The 19,905-nt window shown below is 35.9% G+C and overlaps 1 protein-coding gene across 1 annotated transcript in view; it reads left to right on the plus strand.

Moving 5' to 3' along the window:
- Kiaa2026 (KIAA2026 ortholog) overlaps positions 1-19,905 on the plus strand; it is a 79,146-nt gene that overhangs the window by 14,071 nt on the left and 45,170 nt on the right. Inside the window, 1 exon segment of the mRNA XM_059259136.1 lies at positions 10,607-10,807. Coding sequence (XP_059115119.1) covers positions 10,607-10,807 — 201 coding nt within the window.

Raw genomic sequence — 19,905 nt, forward strand, 5'->3', positions numbered from 1 at the left:
GAAAAAGGGAGTCTACTGAGAGACAGGCTAGGAGGAAAAGAGTATAAGGAATTTCAAGGAACAGGGGCCAGTTAGAGATCTAGCGTTGTAGGACTGACAGTATTTGCGATCTTATTTTTAAAAAAATAACATAGGCAAGGCATGGTGGCACATGCTTTTAATCTTAGCACTCAAGAGGCCAAGAAAGATGATCTCTGAGTTCGAGAGCAGCCTTGTCTACACACTGAGGCTAGCTAGAGTTACATAATGAGACCCTGTTTCAAAAAAACCAAACCAATAGCAAAACACATAAAATAACTATTAAGGAAATCTAAAGAAAGTGATTGAAATGTATCTAATGTGTGTTGAATAATTAGCAATCCGGTGATTAATGTTTGCATTGTTAATTGTTTATTGGTTTAAGAAATGGTGTGTATATCTGCTAACAAAAGCTAAATAGTATAAGAAGAAAGTAAAATTTTTCTAAGAAGTCTGCTTGACTAGGAAGTTGGTTTGGGGGTAAAGTACTTACTGTATAAGCTAAGAACCTCAGCACCCACATAGAAATTGGGTGTGACAGTGTATTCCTGAAATCCCAGGACTGGGAAACAGAGATGGGAGGATGGTGAGGAGCTTAACAGACCAACCAGTCTAGCCAGTTAGTGAGCTCCAGGTGAAGACAGTGAGAGATCCTGTCTTCGAAAATAGGTGGAGGCAATGAGAAATACACCAGATATCAACTTCTGCCCTCCACAGTTCTACACACAGGCATGGCACTTGCACACATATGTTTATTGCACACACATGCGCACTTAAGTAAATAAACAGTATCTCCTTTTACCAGCCATAGGATCTCTTACTGTTTTGAGGCTACAATTATTTCCTGTCTCTAATTGGTATGTAATAACCATTTCAGACATGTTCAAACCTGTACTTGTGGCTTGTTTTGTTATGGTAGTGATTATAGTTTTACTGTTGCTAAGCCTATGTAGCTCTGGCCAAAAAACTTGTGTTTTTCAAATTTCCTCCAGTTCATTTATTTCCCTTATTAAAAATAGCAATTCTGAGCTTGTATGTTTCTAATGTTGCCACTGAAGTTCCAGCGATTACCATTTCTTACCTGTAGTTTCCTAGTTTCTGCTTTTTCCTTTGAATTCACTTTCTATCCATCAACCATTTAAAAATATACATTAAGAGAAATCATGAAGTAATCTTACAGATAAGTGCTTCACTGACATTTTGGGTATATTAAAGAATTTAACTCTGTTCTTCCTATATACCTGTCAGACCACCTACACACCAACCCACCCCCCTTTCCGTTATTTATGTGGTGTGTGGGTGAATGTGCTATGGCTCTAGAGTGGAGGTCAGGAGACAAACTGGGGAGTCAGCGCCCCCCTTCCACCACATGAGTTCTGGGGATCAAACCTGGGTCATTAGGCTTGACACCAAGCTCTTTACATGCTGAGCCATCTTACCACCTCCTAAACTATTTCTCACCTCGTGGCCTTTGTACTTCGTCTTTTTTTGTTTGTTTGTTTTTTGGGTTTTTTTGAACACATATTCCTAAGTTGGGTTTTTCTTCCCCCCATTTGGATTTGTTTTTTGCATGGTTGGCTCCCGTCACTTCCTCAGAGAAATTATTCTTGACTGAACTAAGAGTATGTAACTTAGAACTTATGTATGTGTTTGTTTACTTTGATTTTATATATCTTTAGTGTAGCAGTTGTACCATACATAGCCACACTACTTATAAGCATTTAACTAATGCTGAATGAAGACATAAATAAAATGAAAAAATGAATGGATCGATCTAGGATTTGTTAGTCAAGAAATGGAGTTGAATTCCAGCTGTTTTGTTTTTCTCGTGCAGCCAGTTGTTGCAACATCACTTTTCTTCATTGATTTAAAATACTATCTTTATGATAACATCTGTAGTGTATTTTGAACTCTCCACTCTGTTGCTGATTTTTCTTCATTTGTTGATGTATTTATTTTTGTGACTTTAAATTTATTTGTGTGAGTGTGTGTGTGAGTGTGTGTGTGTGTGTGTGTGTGTGTGTGTGAGAGAGAGAGAGAGAGAGAGAGAGAGACAGAGAGAGAGAGAGAGAGAGAGAGAGAGAGAGAGAGAGAGAGAAATACATACATGCATGTGTACTCTGCTTACATGTGTGGAGGCCAAAGGACAACTTGGGTGTCATCCTCAGGAACACTGCCCATCCCTTTTGAGACAGGCCTAGAGACTAGCTGGCAAGTAAGCCCTGGGGATCCTCCTGTCTCCAGTGTATTGGGGTTACAGCTACCGAGCACCCCACCCAGACTTTCTAACCTGGGTTTTCATGGTCAGACTTAGGCCCTCAGGTTTGCGGAGCAAGTGCTTTTAACTGATTGAGCCACTTCTTGAGCTCCTGCAGTCCTTTCATATCTGGTAAAATGGGGCCTCTGCCGAGACCAGTTGTTTGTTCCTCCCTGCAGTTGCTTTTCTTTTCTGTAACAAGTGTGTCTTTTTAGTAATTCAATGGATTCCACATTTGTAAAAACCCATGTTAGCTGGGCGGCGGTCTCGCATGCCTTTAATCCCAGCACTCGGGAGGCAGAGCCAGGTGGATCTCTGTGAGTTCGAGGCCAGCCTGGTCTACAGAGTGAGTTACAGGACAAGCACCAAAACTACACAGAGAAACCCTGTCTCAAAAAAAAAAAAAAAAAAAAGAACAGAAACACCTATGTTTTGGTCCATTGGCCAAAGAAATATATGAGAAAACCATACAAATTACTGATTTGTAGAGAATAGAAATAGTTTTATTCTCATTTGTGAAATGAAAGAGGAAAAGAATAGTTGAAGCATTAGGTATTTTTTGTAGCTATCACAATATTCAATTGCCACATCCTCTTAATTTTAATTTTGTTTTTTAGCTTTGCTAGGTTCCTATATCTTTGTTAAGACTTGTTACTTTGTTACATGTTGACAAAGGCAAAACTTGATGGGTTTGTCTAAATCTGAAAGTTTCACGAATTTACAATCTATTTCAAAGCCTTATTGCTGCTTGGTAGATATAGAGAAGAGCCAGAGCGAGGAAGCTAATGTATCTACCTGCCTCAAGTATCTTTTAGATAGCACCAACATATTTGGAAATGAGTTATTAACTCACTTAATAATGAGCTTATTTATGTTCTGCCTGCAACCTGCACTGAGACCTCTTAAATTACTCTGTGTGGCAAGGATTAGCTCTAAGTAGTAGTAATATGTTTGGGAGAGCAGCCCTAGCTAACCAAAAATCAAACTTGTCAAGTTTGGTAAGGTATTTTTCAAACACATTTTTATATAAAAGAGAACTTTTTTACCAATGAATCTTAAATTCAAATAAAATCAAGACATAGATTTATTCTAAGCAAAATGTGTGGTTTTAAAAACTTAGAATGGTCTGTCTTCAGTTTGGGTAGTATGTTTATTTATCTGCTGCTGTTTCTGAAAATGTCCAAGGCATAGAAATGTTTAGCTTGTAAGGGTCTTTGCAGTAGTTCCTACTCAGGTTGTCTTGACTTTTACTAATAATTGAATGTCCTCTTTCTCAATCCTTGGCTTTCACTTTGTTCTTTCTCACTCTGTTTGGAAATTTAAGAGTTTAGATCACTTAACAATTAAACTTTTGGTCTCATTTTTTGCATTTTTAAGTTATGTCTTAACCCATCCTTTCAGTGTTCTATTGCTGGTTTGTTTGTTTTTTTTAAATCTGTAGGTAATTCCTGCAATTGTGCCTTCAGAGCTTATGTTTCTATATTTAGTCCTCTAGATACATTACTTGTTTTCCATGGCATTGCTTATCATAAGATTTCCAGGTCAGTATTTTAAGACCTCTTTCCCTTTTAAAAAATAGTTTATTTCTGTCCATAGAATTTTTCTACTTATACAACTGCTACCTCAAAAATGCTAACTATTTCTAACCCAAATCTCTTTGTTTTCCTTTGGGACTTTTAGATTTTTTTTTTAGGTTTTTGTTGGCGCTGTCACCATTGTTTCAACCTGAATGTATCAATCATCTTTGATATTTATACCTTTAATTTCATATATACAAATTGTCAGTATATTTATTGTTGAATCTTTATTGTTTAGTAGATATCTGAATGAATTTGAATTGTATGAATAGATATTCCCTCTACTTTCCTATCCCCAGAAGTCTTGTTTTAAGTTACAGTTAATGGTCATGAGAAAAGAGTGACTAGATAAAAGAGAGCTTGAGTAAAATAAAAACTGGAAACTATCCCTTTAGTTTCATAACAAGAACACTGGGAAGAATGGTTCAGTGGAGTATGTGCAGGTAGTTGCCATGTTCTGGTAGATTGAGGTGTGAACATAAGGACTAGCAGTTTAGGTTTGAATATGTTCAAGGGGAGTGGCTGTTTTTAATCAGACTTGGACATGATTTTATGCTAAAGGAGCACACAAAAGAATTCATGAAATACAAATACTGAACACCTGTGCAATGATTGGTTTTAGGTCAGAGACATTTTCACTGAAACATTAAGACATGCCTAAATTCAGCTAGCCTTGGTTTTTCAAAAGCAGAAATTAATGGATATCTTACTTAAGAACCATCTTACTAAGTTCTAGTGGGCAATAGGGTGAAGCTTTTACATAATGATGGCAGTAGAAGTGGCTCTTATGGGCACAAAAGAGGATGTTAACTACCTTCAAAGAGAGTCTTAGGATAGGTTGAACCCAGTTGTTTATAGCTAGAAAAGAAACTGCAAGGCTTTGTTTTGTTATTAACAGTAGTGCTTTAGTAGTAGAAGTATATGAGCAGAGGGTCTTCAGGCTAAGATTTAAGAGAAACTGAATGCAGAGGATAGAAAAGAAGTTGGCCAAGGGCAATAAGAAAAGTTGTTAATGCATTTTGAGTTCCAGCCGATTTTCATGACTAGTGAAAAGAAGCTGAATTATGTTCGAGCAAATGAAAGTCAAGACAAGGTACTTCTTTTCTGAGTGAGTTGAGAATTTCACAGGGAGTAAGAAGAATGGCTGAGGAAACAAAAGGGAAAGAAGAGTAGAAAATAACTATAGTTTGTGATTAGTGCTTTCCTGCAGATGATTTCTTTTTCTGAAAAAAAAATCTTGGATATTAAGTAGCTTAAAGATAAAAGCAGTAGTCTCCAAACTTGTTTTTTTTTTTCTCTTTTAGCATATATTCTGTACAAAATGATTGGTTTCACCAAGACATTGTCAGGTCTCTAAACTTCTATAAGCTGATCTTTGGAGGAGGAAAAAAATGAGTCTGTATTCTATAGTATGTTTATACTTATTTATAAGTTGCATGTAAGAATTTCTCTAAGCATTAATAACACAAAAATTATTTTTATGAGGGCATTGTGATTTGTTTGTCAAGGTTTGGTTTAATACTTGGCTGTTTGAGATATTTGAAAAACTTCTTTTATGCTAGGCTTATTTGGATACTGGGTTTTAATGATTGGTGCAGCTCAGTGCTCATAAAGGTACTCACATTTAGAGTACACCTCCAGCTGCAATGCCTACGTTGCTATCTATCAAATGTGCCTAAGTTTTTGTTGAAGTCCCTAGTAAATCTGTCTTTTCTAATTTCATTCAGTTGTTCTTGAAAACTAATGCTCAGGTTGTGCTGTGCTGTTAGTCATCATATGCTTCTCCAAATGCGTTTTCCACCCTTGTATACTCTGCTCTGTGCCCCAGGAGGCTGATTTCTAAGGACTGCATCAACTGGTCTGCCTTGTCCCCTGACTTCTGATTGGGTTCAGCCAATGGAAGGCACTGACAGGAGGACCGAGAGGTAGGAGTATTTCCTTTAACATCTTCCTCTTTCCTGGCCTGCAGGTTGTCAGTAACTGTGCTCAGTCATTGTATGGTTCTCTTCTATAGTTATAGCTCTCTTGGTCTAATAACTAGTCCCCGGTCCCTTCTCTTCCTCTTTTAGGCTTAGAGTGGGAGTAACTCCTTGTTATGGCTGATCCAGGAACACTTCGTTTCTTCCTAGCTTCTCTTAGCCTTGCGTGCACATTTGTACATAGTCCCTGCATTAGTTATCACTCACTGTCTTTTACATGTCCTTTCTTGCTAGGACCTTGGGGCTTATAGGGTTATAGTTGAATTTTAATGTTTTTTTTTAAATGAACTTTTAACAAAGTGAAACTTTTCACTTAGAATATTAAACAGATTAGGTAATTTTTTATTTCTAGGTTATAATTGCAGATTTTGTGTGTGTGTGTGTGTGTGTGTGTGTGTGTGTGTGTGTGTGGTATTGAGCACAGGGCCTTGTGCATGCTAAATATGTTCTCTACTTTTGAGCTTTACTTCCATACAAATAGTTGTACTATTAATGACCTTCATATTGCTTTTAATAATATCAGCCAAAAAGTCCTCACATAATAATGGAAACATTCCTAAATACTTGTTTTTAATAGGAGGCAGTATCTGTTTGTATTGATTATAAGTAAATATAAAGTATATTTTATATTAGTTTTAAGTATTGATTACTTACTATCAATTTGCTTCTTGTTAATACTTGTTTCAGTAATTGTAAGTAGAATTTAGTGTCTGAATTCTGAAATTCAGAATGTGTTAGCATAGACATTTTATGATTTAAAGGAAAAAAAACCAATAGAATGATGACAAAAACTCAGTGAGTCACCTATAATTATTGCCAAGGTTTTGTGTATAGTTGGCAGTATATTATTTTCAAACTACTGACATTGATTTAGTGGAATAATTTTCCTCATAGGAAGAAAAGAGCTTGGGTTTTCTTTGTTAGTTTTGTTTGTTTTTTAAGGGAAGACTTATTTTAGTGTGTTTATATAGTCCTAGATATGTGACACTTATGATTGGAGGTGAGGTGAGTTTTTTTAATTTTACTTCATGGCATTTTATTCTCTAATGAATAAAAACCAAATAACATGTTTAATCAGGACTCTTACTATGGACAAATACATCGATTGGAGTTTTAAATTTACTTGTAACTGAAAAATGTGAAACATTTTGACTCTTATGCTTTCAAAGATATTTAAAAATGCACGCACACACATGTACACATGTATACATGCTATAGTTCAGAATCAGAAAGTACAGTCAATAAGGGGAGACAGGCCCCTTATGTTCCTGGCTCTTTCCTTCTGGTTGGGGGATAAATAATTATTTTTTAATTGGAAATTTTTTCATGTAATATATTTTGATCATGTTTATCTTCTTCCAGATCCTTCCCACCTCCCTACAAACACAATTTTATGTTCCTTTTTCCTCCCTTTCTCTTTAAAAAAATAAAGGAAATCAAGAAACAGACACACACACATAAAACCCATACAAAAACGGAAACTAAATTATACAAGCAAAAGACCGTAATACAAAAAATGCCCAAACAAAGCAAAATGAGACAGAAAGTCTGTGGAAAAAATACTATTGAATCTGTTTTGTGTTGGCTAACATCTCTTGGGCATGGGGCCTACCCTGAAGTGCTAACAGATATCAGTTGCAGATAGTTTCTTGGTTGAGTGTGATCCCATGTTCAATTTTCCTCTCAGTGCTGGGACCCCGTCTGAATTGAGCCTGTGTGGGCCTTGTTTGTGCTGCCGCAGTCTCTGTGAGTTTATGTCTGCTTCAGTCTTGTTGTGTCTCAAAGACCCTGTTTCCTTGGAGTCATCTATCACCTCTGGCCCTTACAGTCTTTTCGCCTCCTATATGGCACAGATCCCTGAACTTTTTTAGGGGGCTGGGTGTGGGGGGCACATAGACAATTTTAAATAAATGCTGATTAACACAGTGTGGTGATAAGTAAAAGACAAAGAAACCAATATAAGGGCATAGAGTGATAGGGGAGCTGTTATTAAATATCACAATCAGAGAAAACCCTCTCAGATTTGGTGGCAATTGAAGCATGGTTGAAATGACAGACCTACACATGAATATCTACGAAAGAGTATTTTTATGGAAGAAGGATGGAGCACAAAGATTCTAGGGAAGTAGATGTGTTGGTTTAGCTAGAGAATAGATGGGAGAATGGCTGGAATGCAGAGAACAAAGACTTAGAAAGGGAGGCCTTAAGGAGGTAAGGACCATATCACACTAGGTCTTAGAGGTTATAAGAATGTCACATGTGCTCCAAGTATGACTGGAAGATTTTGGAGGAGACAGCAAGGTATTGACATATTCCAAGCAGCTTTTAAAAGTACTGCACAGGTTTCTGTATCAATAGAGCAGAATGAAAGGAAAAAGCCTTGTCATGAAGCATTTGTAGTAATCTAGGTTAAGAGTTGGGACTCATGTATATATAAGCACACGTACTTCTAGATGTCATTTATATTTGTGGTGTTTGTAGGTTAATTTTACACTTAGCGTATAATGATGTCTTTTTCAATGAGTGCGTATACACATACCTGGTCTTTTAGATGAATGGTTTATATTCTCTGGTATGTTAATTAATATAATCTGGGCCTTGGAGATGGCTCAGCAGGTAAAGGTACTTGCTACAAGTCTAATAACCAGAGTTCGTTCGTTGGAACTCCTGTGGTGGAAGGAAAGAACCAACTTCCCCAAGTTGTCCTCTGATCTCCACATAAACCTGTCTATGTACACAGACAATAAGGAAATAAATGTAAAATTTTGTTTATAGGTAGAAAGAATGTCCTGACACTTGAAAGCAATCCTCCAATCTCTACAGGCATAGTCTGGCATGTGCGCCCCCCAGTACACAATAAATGTAAATTTTTAATTAAAAAACTAATTTTAAAAAATGGTAACAGCAGCCTGAAATAGCACACCAAATGAGCCCAAATTCTTTGTTATTAGAAAACTAATGTTTTTATCCTGTGAGAAGCTATAAATCAGTTAGTGCCATCTCCTTGTAACAGAAAACAAAACAGTAGTGCAATAATTTAGTAGACTATTCATGGGATCCAGATGCCAATGAAGATAAAATTGATTAAGTTATCCTAATTTATAATCATAAACTGATGTGGACACAGTTTAAGAAAGGAAGGAGTTTGTATCTCATAGTGTAAAGTTTTATGTTTCAGTGAACTTTTTGACAGTTTTTAGGGAAGCAGGGAAATATAGCCATAGTCAACATTTAATTCATATAAATTCTTTTTTTTTTTTTTTGCATGTGTGGTTTGTTTAAACAGAGGGAATGTAGATTTATTAAGGAAAGGTAAGAAAAGAACATCCAAGAGTGGAAAGGGCTCCAAGGGAGGAAAATCCTCATATAAATTAGTATGCAGTAGTTTGAGTAATTGCCTTTCGAACTGACTTTGAGTTTGCCATTGTAGAAATAATGTATGAGGGGCCTGGAGAGATGGCTCAGAGGTCAAGAGCACTGGCTGCTCTTCCAGAGGTCCCGAGTTCAGTTCTCAGCACCCACATGGTGACTTACAACTATCTGTAATGAGATCTGGTGCCCTCTTCTGGTATGCAGGCATATGTGCAGGCAGAACACTATATATGTAGTAGTAGTAGTAGTAGTAGTAGTAGTAGTAGTAGTAGTAGTAGTAGAAATAATGTATGAATTTTCAGAGGATTTGGCATATCTTACAAAGGTAGAAAAAGAGATATTTTCCCTGATTTGTTTTATTACAATTAGTTTGTATAATAGATACAGACCTAGAAATCAATAGTTGGACTAGCCTTTACAACTTTGCAAGGTCAGTGTAATGCTTCCTTTTCTAGTGTAAATATGTTTTTACTGACTTTTTTTTTTTCAGTACTGTAGATCAATCTTTGGGTCTTATGTTTGCTACCCCTGAGCTGCATCCTTAGGTCTATTAACAAATATTTTTAATTATTTCAAATTCATTAAGGTGATTTGTGCACAATTAAGTGAACTGCTGGGATACTATTTTTAAGCATTAGACCAGTATCTCAGTGAGTTAATAAAAATATCATGAAGGACACATTTGCATTGAGATTGAAGAGGAATTCTAGAGTTCTAAATTCTGAATCTGAATCTGTTCAGTTAGAAGATAGATTACATTGTACATTCATATTTTTATAATATATTCTCTTTCATTAGTACTGATAAAACAATTAATGTTACATAGTTAGATCACTTAGTAAAAACACATTTAAACAAGCCTCTACTTCATCTCTTCAGGGTTTGTTATTGCTAGGCAGCTGTTTTCCTTGGGCCTTATAATTCCTCACTCTCTGGGCCCATGTAATATAATTGCTATATATTATAATGCTGTCCTTAGTTATAATTTCCCCAAACTATTTATATATCAAAATCTTTTTCCCCCAAAATGTTTTTATATCATTGAATATTTTCTCATACATCAATGAAACAGTATGATACCTAATGCAAACAAAAGCTTTCTATTAATGTTTATTAATAGAATTAGTGTTTTAGTCCGTAATTTTAATGCTTCATGCTTATATTTTTTTAAATATAAATATATTTATATTTATATAAATTGAGGGACTATCCCTCAATGAATTTTATATGAAAGAAGTTAGAATTTTGTGTGGAACAGATAAAACCCTGGAATGTGGCAAAGAAAGGTTTAACTAAATATTTTGTAGTAGTCAGCAAAAGAACTTCTACTTAAGGTACTAGTGAAAGGGTGTGTTGCTTATCCAGAAGATTTGACCTTGTGAACTGACTTATTCTTCTCCAAGGCACTTGAGAGAAAAGACAACGATAGCAGTTACATCTAGAGGCTATTATGGATTGGAGGAGGAGAAGGGAACTGCATGTACTTCAACAAGGCGCCGGTCAACACCTCGAAGTTTGGCAGGTTTGACAAGTGGAGTTTTTGAGTCTATAATGGTTCAAGTTTTGAGACAGGAAGAACAGCTGAGAGCAAAAGAAGAAAAAAGGTAAATGTTAAAATGTTAAATGTTCAGATTTCCAAGAATTACTTTTTAGAGAATAGCTGTATTTATATGCCAGTACCACATTTTTGGTCCCGTTTTAGTAGTAATCCGTATTTAGTAGGTTTAATAGTAATGCACTGTCAACAAAATATGAATTGTTAATGAATCATAGTGAAATTTGTTTTAAAGTGTAGTTTTAAATTTTAAAACAAATTATTTTGACAGTATACAAAAATAATTTTTATGAAAGATTTTCAAGTTTTCTAGAAATATTCCCAAGGGAACTTCAAATTATAGCAATTTTTATATACACTTGTGTTTTTAGAATAGAATCACACACCATTAAACTATTATCAACTCCAGAAATAATGATGTTAAGAATGACAATAGGGGCTAGAAGCACTTGCTGCATCCACAGAAGATCCAAGTTCGATTCCCATCTTAGCTCACAACTGTTTAACTCTAGTTCCAGGGAATCCAATGCCCTCTTCTGGCCTCAGAGGGTACCAGGCATGTATGTGGTGTACATACATGGGTTCAAAACACCCATACACATAAAATAAAAAATTAAGTTTAGATTAAAAAAAAGAATGACATAAATACACCTCTGCCATTTCCTGCAGTAGTATTATTAACTCCTTGGATAACTGCTTGTTTTAGACTCTTCAAAAAAAGTCTTGTACTCAATTAGTGGTACATTTGTGTGCCCACGAACATAGAGTGATGGCCTTATAAACATTTTATGTGTAACAGAAGGCAAGTAGAGCCCCAAGAGGTAAGTGAAACTCGAGTTTCTGTAATTTACTAGTGATTTTACACCAGATCAAATCTCAGACTATGCAAGGAATGTTTGCTGATATAATTAGGATTTGCTAATACTAGTTGAAGGCAACTTAAAACATTTTGTTGTTCTTATATTAATAAATGTAACTTGCTTGATAATTGTACGGCTAAAACTCAGCCGAGATACTTAAGCAATCATACTTTTTATAGCAGTGATTAATTTGGGAAATAACTATGAAACACATTTTCCCCTGCAGAATTTTTCTGCTATAGGAAATGGGAATTTTGGGAAAGAATTAAAATTAACCTGATAATAGTACATAATTGATTAGAATGGGAGGAACCAAAAAATTGAAAGGCTGATGGAAGAAAACACGTCTATTACTAGTTAGCAGAAATAGAAATTGTTCTGGGAAGAGGCATCAGAACTTAAAGCCTTCCTTGATAGAAGTAGAGGAAGGGAAGAATGAAAAATGGAGCACAGCTGGGTGTGGTGGCACTTGCCTTTAATTCCCATACTCAGGAGCTGAGGCACATGTAGCCACACACAGTAGGCATGGCACTGTTGTGACAAGGAAGAAAGCTTCTGAGTGTAGTATTTATTTCCTGAGACAGGCATAGCTCTCAACGTGTGTAGTCAGACTGTATCATGAGTCCAGAGAAAGCGGTTTGCCTAAAGTCACACAGTTTTTGGGTGGCTCTTGGGCCTGTCCTCCGAAGCAGTTCACTACCCTGTGATTTTTTTTTTCGTTTTTTTTTTTTGTTGTTTGTTTTGTTTTGTTTTTTCGAGACAGGGTTTCTCTGTGTAGCTTTGCGCCTTTCCTGGATCTCACTCTGTAGACCAGGCTGGCCTCGAACTCACAGAGATCCGCCTGCCTCTGCCTCCCGAGTGCTGGGACTAAAGGCGTGCGCCACCACCGCCCGGCTTACCCTGTGATTTTTAAAACAGCTGAAATGAAACTGTAAGTTTGAAAATTTGAGCTGAAAGGGAAGGAACAATGAACTTCTCTAAAAATGAAGGGATTGAGATGGTGATAAATGTTTAAGCATCCAAGTGAGAATGTATAGTAGGAAGCTAGTCAGTCCCAAATCATCTTTTTTTTCAGCCGTACATGTATTTATATTACCTTTGCCACAAATAAACATAGGAGAATAAGCCATGGCAGAACATTGTCCATTCAATGGCCCATGTACCACTGCACCCAACTCTTATATGTTTTCTTATTTAATTGCAATAATTCTTTATGTATTCAAGATACAAGTCCTTTGCCAGGTAAATATGACTTGCAGATGCTACCTCAAAAATGTGTCCTGCCAGGCAGTTTTGGCACATACATTTAATCCCAGTTCTCAGGAGGCAGAGGGAGTTGAATCTCTGTGAGTTTGAGGTCAGCCTGGTCTACAGAACGAGTTCCAAGACAGCCAAAACTATTAAACAGAAATTGAGTCTTGAAAAACAAAAACAAAAAAACTGTGTTCTGTTTTCAGTGTTTTTCAAGAAGAAATTCTTACCTTTGACATTCAGTTGATTGATTTTTTTTTTAAAAAAAATGAGCTTTTTGTGACTTGTATAGGAAATTGTAACATAACTGGGGTTATGAAATTTTTTCCCCCAGTATTTCTTTGTTTCCGTTTTTATGATTGTATTCAGTACCTAATTGAAATTAACTTTTGTGTGTAATGTGAGAAAAAGATAAAACTAGTCTTTCCATTACTGGTAGCCAGTTATGCCAGTATCACTTACTGTGAAAAACAAAAAACAACCTATCCTTTTTGTACTGAATTCTCTTTATTGAAGTTAATTGAACATGTATTTATGAGTCACTCTGAACTCACTTATGTATAGATACATTTATGCTACGACTGCCTTAATTTGATGACTACTTTATTTGATACTGTTGTAGAGTACTATTTGAGTTTATATAAATAAGGCTTTATATAGTAAGCTTTGAAATTTAAGTGAGTCTTCCAACTTTATTATTTTCAAATTTGTCTGTACTATGACCTTTTCTTTTCCATGTAATTTTAGAATACTGTAAATTTCTTTACAAAAAATATAAGTCTGAGGGGATTTTGATTAATATTGCATGGCTATTACTGGTTAACTTCTGCGTAATTGTTTTCTTTAATTTCTCTCAGCAATATTTTGTATTATAAATCATTTTAACTTGTAATTATGTAGAAATTTGTAGTTATATAGTGTCGTGACCTTTTGTCTGTTTATTAATTCTATCAGATTACGCTTCATCTAAAGTAAAATGTTACTACATTTTTTTTTTTTTTTTTGAGACTGGGTTTCTTTGTGTAGCCTTGGCTGCCCTAGAACTAACTCTGTAGACCAGGCTGGCCTTGAACTCACAGAGAGAGAGATCTACCTGCCTCTGCCTCCCAAGTGCTGGGATTAAAGGGGTGTGCCACCATCGCCTGACTTACTTGTGATTTTTTAATTATAAAAACAACTCATTATTGTACAAATTAGCTGGGTATGGTGGTGCATACCTTTAATCTCAGCACTTAGAAGATCAGGAGTTGGCCACCTAGGGAGTTTGAGGGTCAACGTGGTCTATATCAGGTCCTGTCTCCTAAAACCAGAATTGGGCTGGGGAGAAGCCTTAGTGGTTGAAGTGCTTGCTGGGCAAGCACGTGAGATTGCAGTTGATCCCGTTTAAGGAAAGAATACACTGGGTAGACCTCATTTATTGAACAAAAAAGTATGTAAGACTTTCAGAAAATAAAATGTGTTAAAAGGACATACTGACTCTCTTTACATAAATTCTGGATTTTTATTATTTTTTGTGTGCTCCTTTGTCTTAGTTTCTTTATCTTATGGGACAAGTGTTGAGATCTCAGGCATGCACTATCTTACTCAGTATAGAATGTGACATTATCAGATAGTAGTTTTGATACCTTAATTGTATTAAAAATATTCTCACAATTGCCTTTTATAAAATTTAATGTTTAGATTACCAAAAACTGTATCCTTTAATAGTCATTGTTTCACATACCCATATAAACTAACTCATCTTTTGATTTGGAAATCACCATAACTAAAACAGTAAGTGGTTTCTATATTTTTGTAAAATAAAAATTCTGACTTTATAATCTATTTTGAAATTCTCTAACAAAAAAAATAGCAGTGCTTTGACCCCCAAAAGAGGTCATGATATACAGGTTGACAACTGCTGGTCTAGAGCAATAATACATTTCTTTAAAGAGATAGCCATTTGAATTCTATTTTGTTTTATGTCTCATAATAGTAACATAGACAGAACAGCAGAGGACTGTATGATTTTATTATTGATTCAATCCCTTTACAGGTCAGTGATATAATCAGATGTACAATTCTTCAGTAACCAGCCTCAGTGGACTGTAGAGTTAAAAATTGTCTATTTCTTCTGGATTATCTAGTTGTTGAAGAATAATTAAAAATCATCTTCCTTTAAAATAAAAAAAAAATAGCAGTGTAAGTATAGTCACCTGCATTTTTTATAGGTTTCCAGACTTTTGCTATTTTCCCACACAAATCTTGATGTTCCTGACAAATGCCAAAAATTTTAAATTCTCACACCCACTCATATCTAAGGTGAGGGCATGTGATCAGGTCTATATTTCTTACATGAAACTGTATAGACAACTCAAGCAGCAGTCTGAGATAGGAGACTTTATATCTTGGCAAAAGTGGCAGTAGGAGTTTCTGATTATTCTAGGTTCTTAGTTTCAGAAGTGTGAAATACCACTAGAAGTCTTAATTCTCCTGGAGAAGTGTATAGATATAGTTAGGTTAATTTGTGGCTTCTTTTAAATTTGTGTCTCTGACCCTACAGGGCTTCTATAAGTTCCCTACTAAAATTTAAATTCCTGTTTTGTTTTAACCATGAGACTCTGTTGTTAGCAGATAAGTTAAAAACTTAGCTAATAAATTTGATATTAGTGGTTAATATTCCTATAATATAATATGTATTACTCATTTTAAAATGCAAATGCCTTAGCTTTCCTTTGTCATACCATCAGTTTTGCCTACATTGTAGTGTTTCCTTAATGGATAATTTTTAATTGAAGCTTATATGTTTTTTCTAGATTTCAAACTCTTGAGAAAAGGGGGGGGTTTATATTTTTTTTTCTTTCTTCCTTCCTTCCTTCCTTCCTTCCTTCCTTCCTTCCTTCCTTCCTTTATTTATTTATTTATTTATTTTCGAGACAGGGTTTCTCCGTGTAGCTTTGCACCTTTCCTGGAACTCACTTGGTAGCCCAGGCTGGCCTCGAACTCACAGAGATCCACCTGGCTCTGCCTCCCGAGTGCTGGGATTAAAGGCGTGCGCCACCACCACCCGGCCTTCTTCCTTCATTTATAATAAGCATTCACTAAAAGTTTATAAAACGAGTGAGGGTACTTTCAAATGTAATTTTTTTTTGTAAAGCCATTCATCAGTAGCAGTGCTTTTTATAAATTATGTATGCATGGTTAAAGTAACACTTGTTAGAATTTCTGTTAGTATTTCATACAGTAGCAGGTAAATATTCTCCAGGCCTAAAAGGAACAACAACAACAACAACAAAGCTCATCTAGAAAAAAGAAATAAGGGCCAGTTTTTTGTTTATTTGATTTTTAATGAGTGATTGTGGGTTTTATGATCCTTAGTCTTATTTCCCCAAACAGAAGGCTTAGTATCTAGAGTTAACATTTTTAACCATGTTTTATATACATGTATATAACAGAAAGCAGTGAAGTGCTCTGTGTGCATGTACGCCTGCAGGCCAGAAGAGGGCTTAAGATCTTATAGATGGACATGAGCCGCCATATGGTTGCTGGGAATTGAATCTTAAGGGCTTTGGAAGAACAGCCAGCGCTCTTAACCACTGAGCCCTGCTTTCTTTTATTTTACTACTGTGCCTTTAAACAAATCTTTGGAGAGCTGATTTAAAAGTCTGTCTTTATCAGCAAAATATGGTTAGGTTCAACCTGCCTGTGTCTCTGTCTCTGTCTGTCTGTCTGTCTCTCTCTCTCCTCTCTGTCTCTCTCTTTTTCTTTGAGGCTGATCTCACTATACACCTTTTACTGGCCTGTAACTTACTATATAGCCCATGCTGGTCTTGACCTCACAGAATACACCTGATGGTTCCAGTGGTTAAGAGTACTTGCTGTTCTTGTAGAGGACCAAGGTTTGATTCTTAGCACCTAATGTCTTCTGCGGGCATTAGGTACACATGCAGTGCATTTACATACATGCAAGCAAAACATTCATACATACAAGATAAACTTAAATCTGGTAGATTACATACATTATCTCTAGAGCTCTAGATACTAAGGCTATCCCGTTCCCTATTCACCACATTTTTAAGAATCAAATGAAAGACTTCACATTCCTGTTTCCACAGAACTAGTTTAAGCCTGGAATGGTGGTATTCACCTGTCATTCCCGCACTCAGGAGACATGGGAGATTACTTCAAGGTCAAGGCTAGCCTGGGGTATATAGTGAGCTCCAGGCCAACCTGGGCTTCTGCATAAGTGAGACCCTATGTCCAGCAAAGAAAACAAACAAACAAACCCACAGAAACCATGTATTTTGTTTTCTTCTTCACCCCTCCTTAGTAAACCCAGAGTCCATGACTAGATTCTAACATCCTCCCCTGAAAAATACAGTTCATGAGGAGTAACATTGCAAACAGTATTCCTTAAGTAACTTCACGTAGTGCACATAGAGTTGGCAGCGTGTTTCCCCTGCATGGTGCCTCTTCTCGGGCCCTGACCTAACAGAATGTATGTATCATTGCCTAATTTCCTTCCAAAAGTAACCCAATTGATGTTAACTTTAGCCTGCCGAGTAGGCTCTGCACTCACACTCTCTTACACTGACTTGCTGTGGAATTTGAAGAAGTCATCTTCCCACTGTTCTATGTGTGTTCTTAGTGTCTCCATTAGGTGAATAGTTTCAGCAATTACCATATTACTAACCTAATAACCAAAGGTTACTTAGCACTGCTTTAGGCAAAAACAAGTCATTTATTTTTTCATCTGCTTAAATTTCCTCTTTCATTCTCCTAAGCACTGGTTGCTTTTGTTTCCATCTCTTCAGCAACATGATTTTTCTCTATCAGAACGAAGAGTAATTCATTGGTATTAGTCATTTGTGCATTGTCTACAAGATCCCAGGATTCTTTTTATTCTCTTTCTCTATTGATTATCATCATCATTGTTATTATTTTATTATTGTATCCTCTATTCTATATTTAATGTTCCTTCAGAGGAGTTGAGCATACTGGATTTAAATTAAAAGTTTTAACGTTCCAGAATCTGATGCTTGTAAGTTCTAATAACACCACAAATGGAAAATTCCACACCTGATGAAATTTACACTCAAATTTAAAAAGTTTATATGGGTTGCATTCAGTACACAGGTTCATTAAAGTGCCATAAAACTACCTTCAGTCAATATGTATATGATATATGTGGAACATAAATTAATGATTAAATTTGGATTCCATCTTCAAGATACTTCATTTTATGCATATGAAAATACTGTGAAATCCAGAACATTTTTCCCCAGCATTTCAGATAGAGATACTCAGCCTGTGAATTCAATCTGTGAGAAAAAACAAAGTATTACACATTTTGATTTTTTTTAATTATGTTTTGCATTTTTTTAATTTAATTTTTTTTTTTTTTTTTTTTTTTTTTTAGTTTTTTGAGACAGGGTTTCTCTGTGTAGTTTTGCGCCTTTCCTGGAACTCACTTTGTAGACCAGGCTGGCCTTGAACTCACAGAGATTTGCCTGCCTCTGCCTCCCGAGTGCTGGGATTAAAGGCGTGCACCACCACCACTCAGCTCATTTATTTTTAAGTTTATGAATATTTTGCGTGCATATATGTATGTACACCATACATGTGTCTGGTTCCTTTGGAGGCCAGAAGAGAGTGACTGGTCCCTTGGAACTAGAGTTACAGACAGTTGTAAATTGCCCCTGGGTACTAGGAACTGAACCTGTGTTACCTGCAAGATCAGCAAATACTCTTATTTGCTGAGCCATCTCTCCAGCCTTGAATTTTAATTTTTTAAAATGTGTATGTGATATGTGTGTGGGAGAGGGCGTGCATTTCTCAGTATATATGTGTAAGTCAGAGGACAACTTTACCTATTGAGCCATGTCCCCTGATTGATTTTAAAAATAGAAATCTATCATAAATATCAAGATTTTTCTAACTGCTAAGTAATTTTACAGTCAAAGGTTATAATGAAAAAGTTGATCAAAACCAGTGACAGACATACTAAGTAAGCTGCCTTTTTTGATGTTTGATATTCTAACAGATACAGACGCTTACAGCAAACATTTAAGTTCTTACTTAGATTTTATGGGAAATGACTCAAAACCTTTTGTATAGTTAACAATAGAATTTTAAAGAGGAAATTCCGTTTATCTTAGTTTATAAGTCTATAGAGATTCCATTTATTGGTAAAATAAATAGAATCTATAATTCAAATTAAATAAATAGGATCTTCAAATGACCTGACTCATCTTTGGTTTTTAAATTTTTGATTTAGGATTTTTTGGAGCCGGGCAGTGGTGGTGCACACCTTTAATCCCAGCACTCAGGAGGCAGAGGCAGGTGGATCTCTGTGAGTTCACGGCCAGCCTGGTCTACAGAGTGAGTTCCAGGACAGGTTGCAAAGCTACACAGAAATACCCTGTCTTGAAAAACAAAAAGATTTTTTTGTTGGTTTGTTTTTCAAGACAGGGCTTCTCTGTATCGTCCTGGTTTTCCTGAAGCTTACTCTGTAGACCAGGCTGGCCTCGAACTCACAGAGATCCGCCTGCCTCTGCTTCCCTTGTGCCATGATTATAGTCATGTACCATAACACATAGTCTATATTGGTTTTTATTAATAATTCAGCCATATCATTTTATCACCAAACTAAACATTACTTTTTATTAATGTATTTACCCATATAGTTTACAGTTTATTCCTAATCATTCTTGTTATTTTATAATTTTTTTCTATGATTATTTTTCTTAATTAAATATATTCTGTGAAAGTATTTTTCTTCATGCATTTTATATTCACTTGTCTTTTTTCCCTGTTGCCTCTAATTGCCATTAATCCCATTTAGTGTATTTTTTTTAAATCTCAAGCATTTTAATTTTCCTATAAAAGTTCAATTTGAGCCAGGCGGTCTTGGCACACACCTTTAATCCCAGCACTCGGGAGGCAGAGCCAGGCAAATCTCTGTGAGTTCGAGGCCAGTCTAGTCTACAGAGCGAGATCCAGGACAGGCACCAAAACTACACAGAGAAAAACCCTGTCTTGGGCTTGACGGGGGGAG

The sequence above is a fragment of the Peromyscus eremicus genome, chromosome 1, assembly GCF_949786415.1.
Source record: "Peromyscus eremicus chromosome 1, PerEre_H2_v1, whole genome shotgun sequence".
In the NCBI taxonomy this organism is placed as follows: domain Eukaryota; kingdom Metazoa; phylum Chordata; class Mammalia; order Rodentia; family Cricetidae; genus Peromyscus; species Peromyscus eremicus.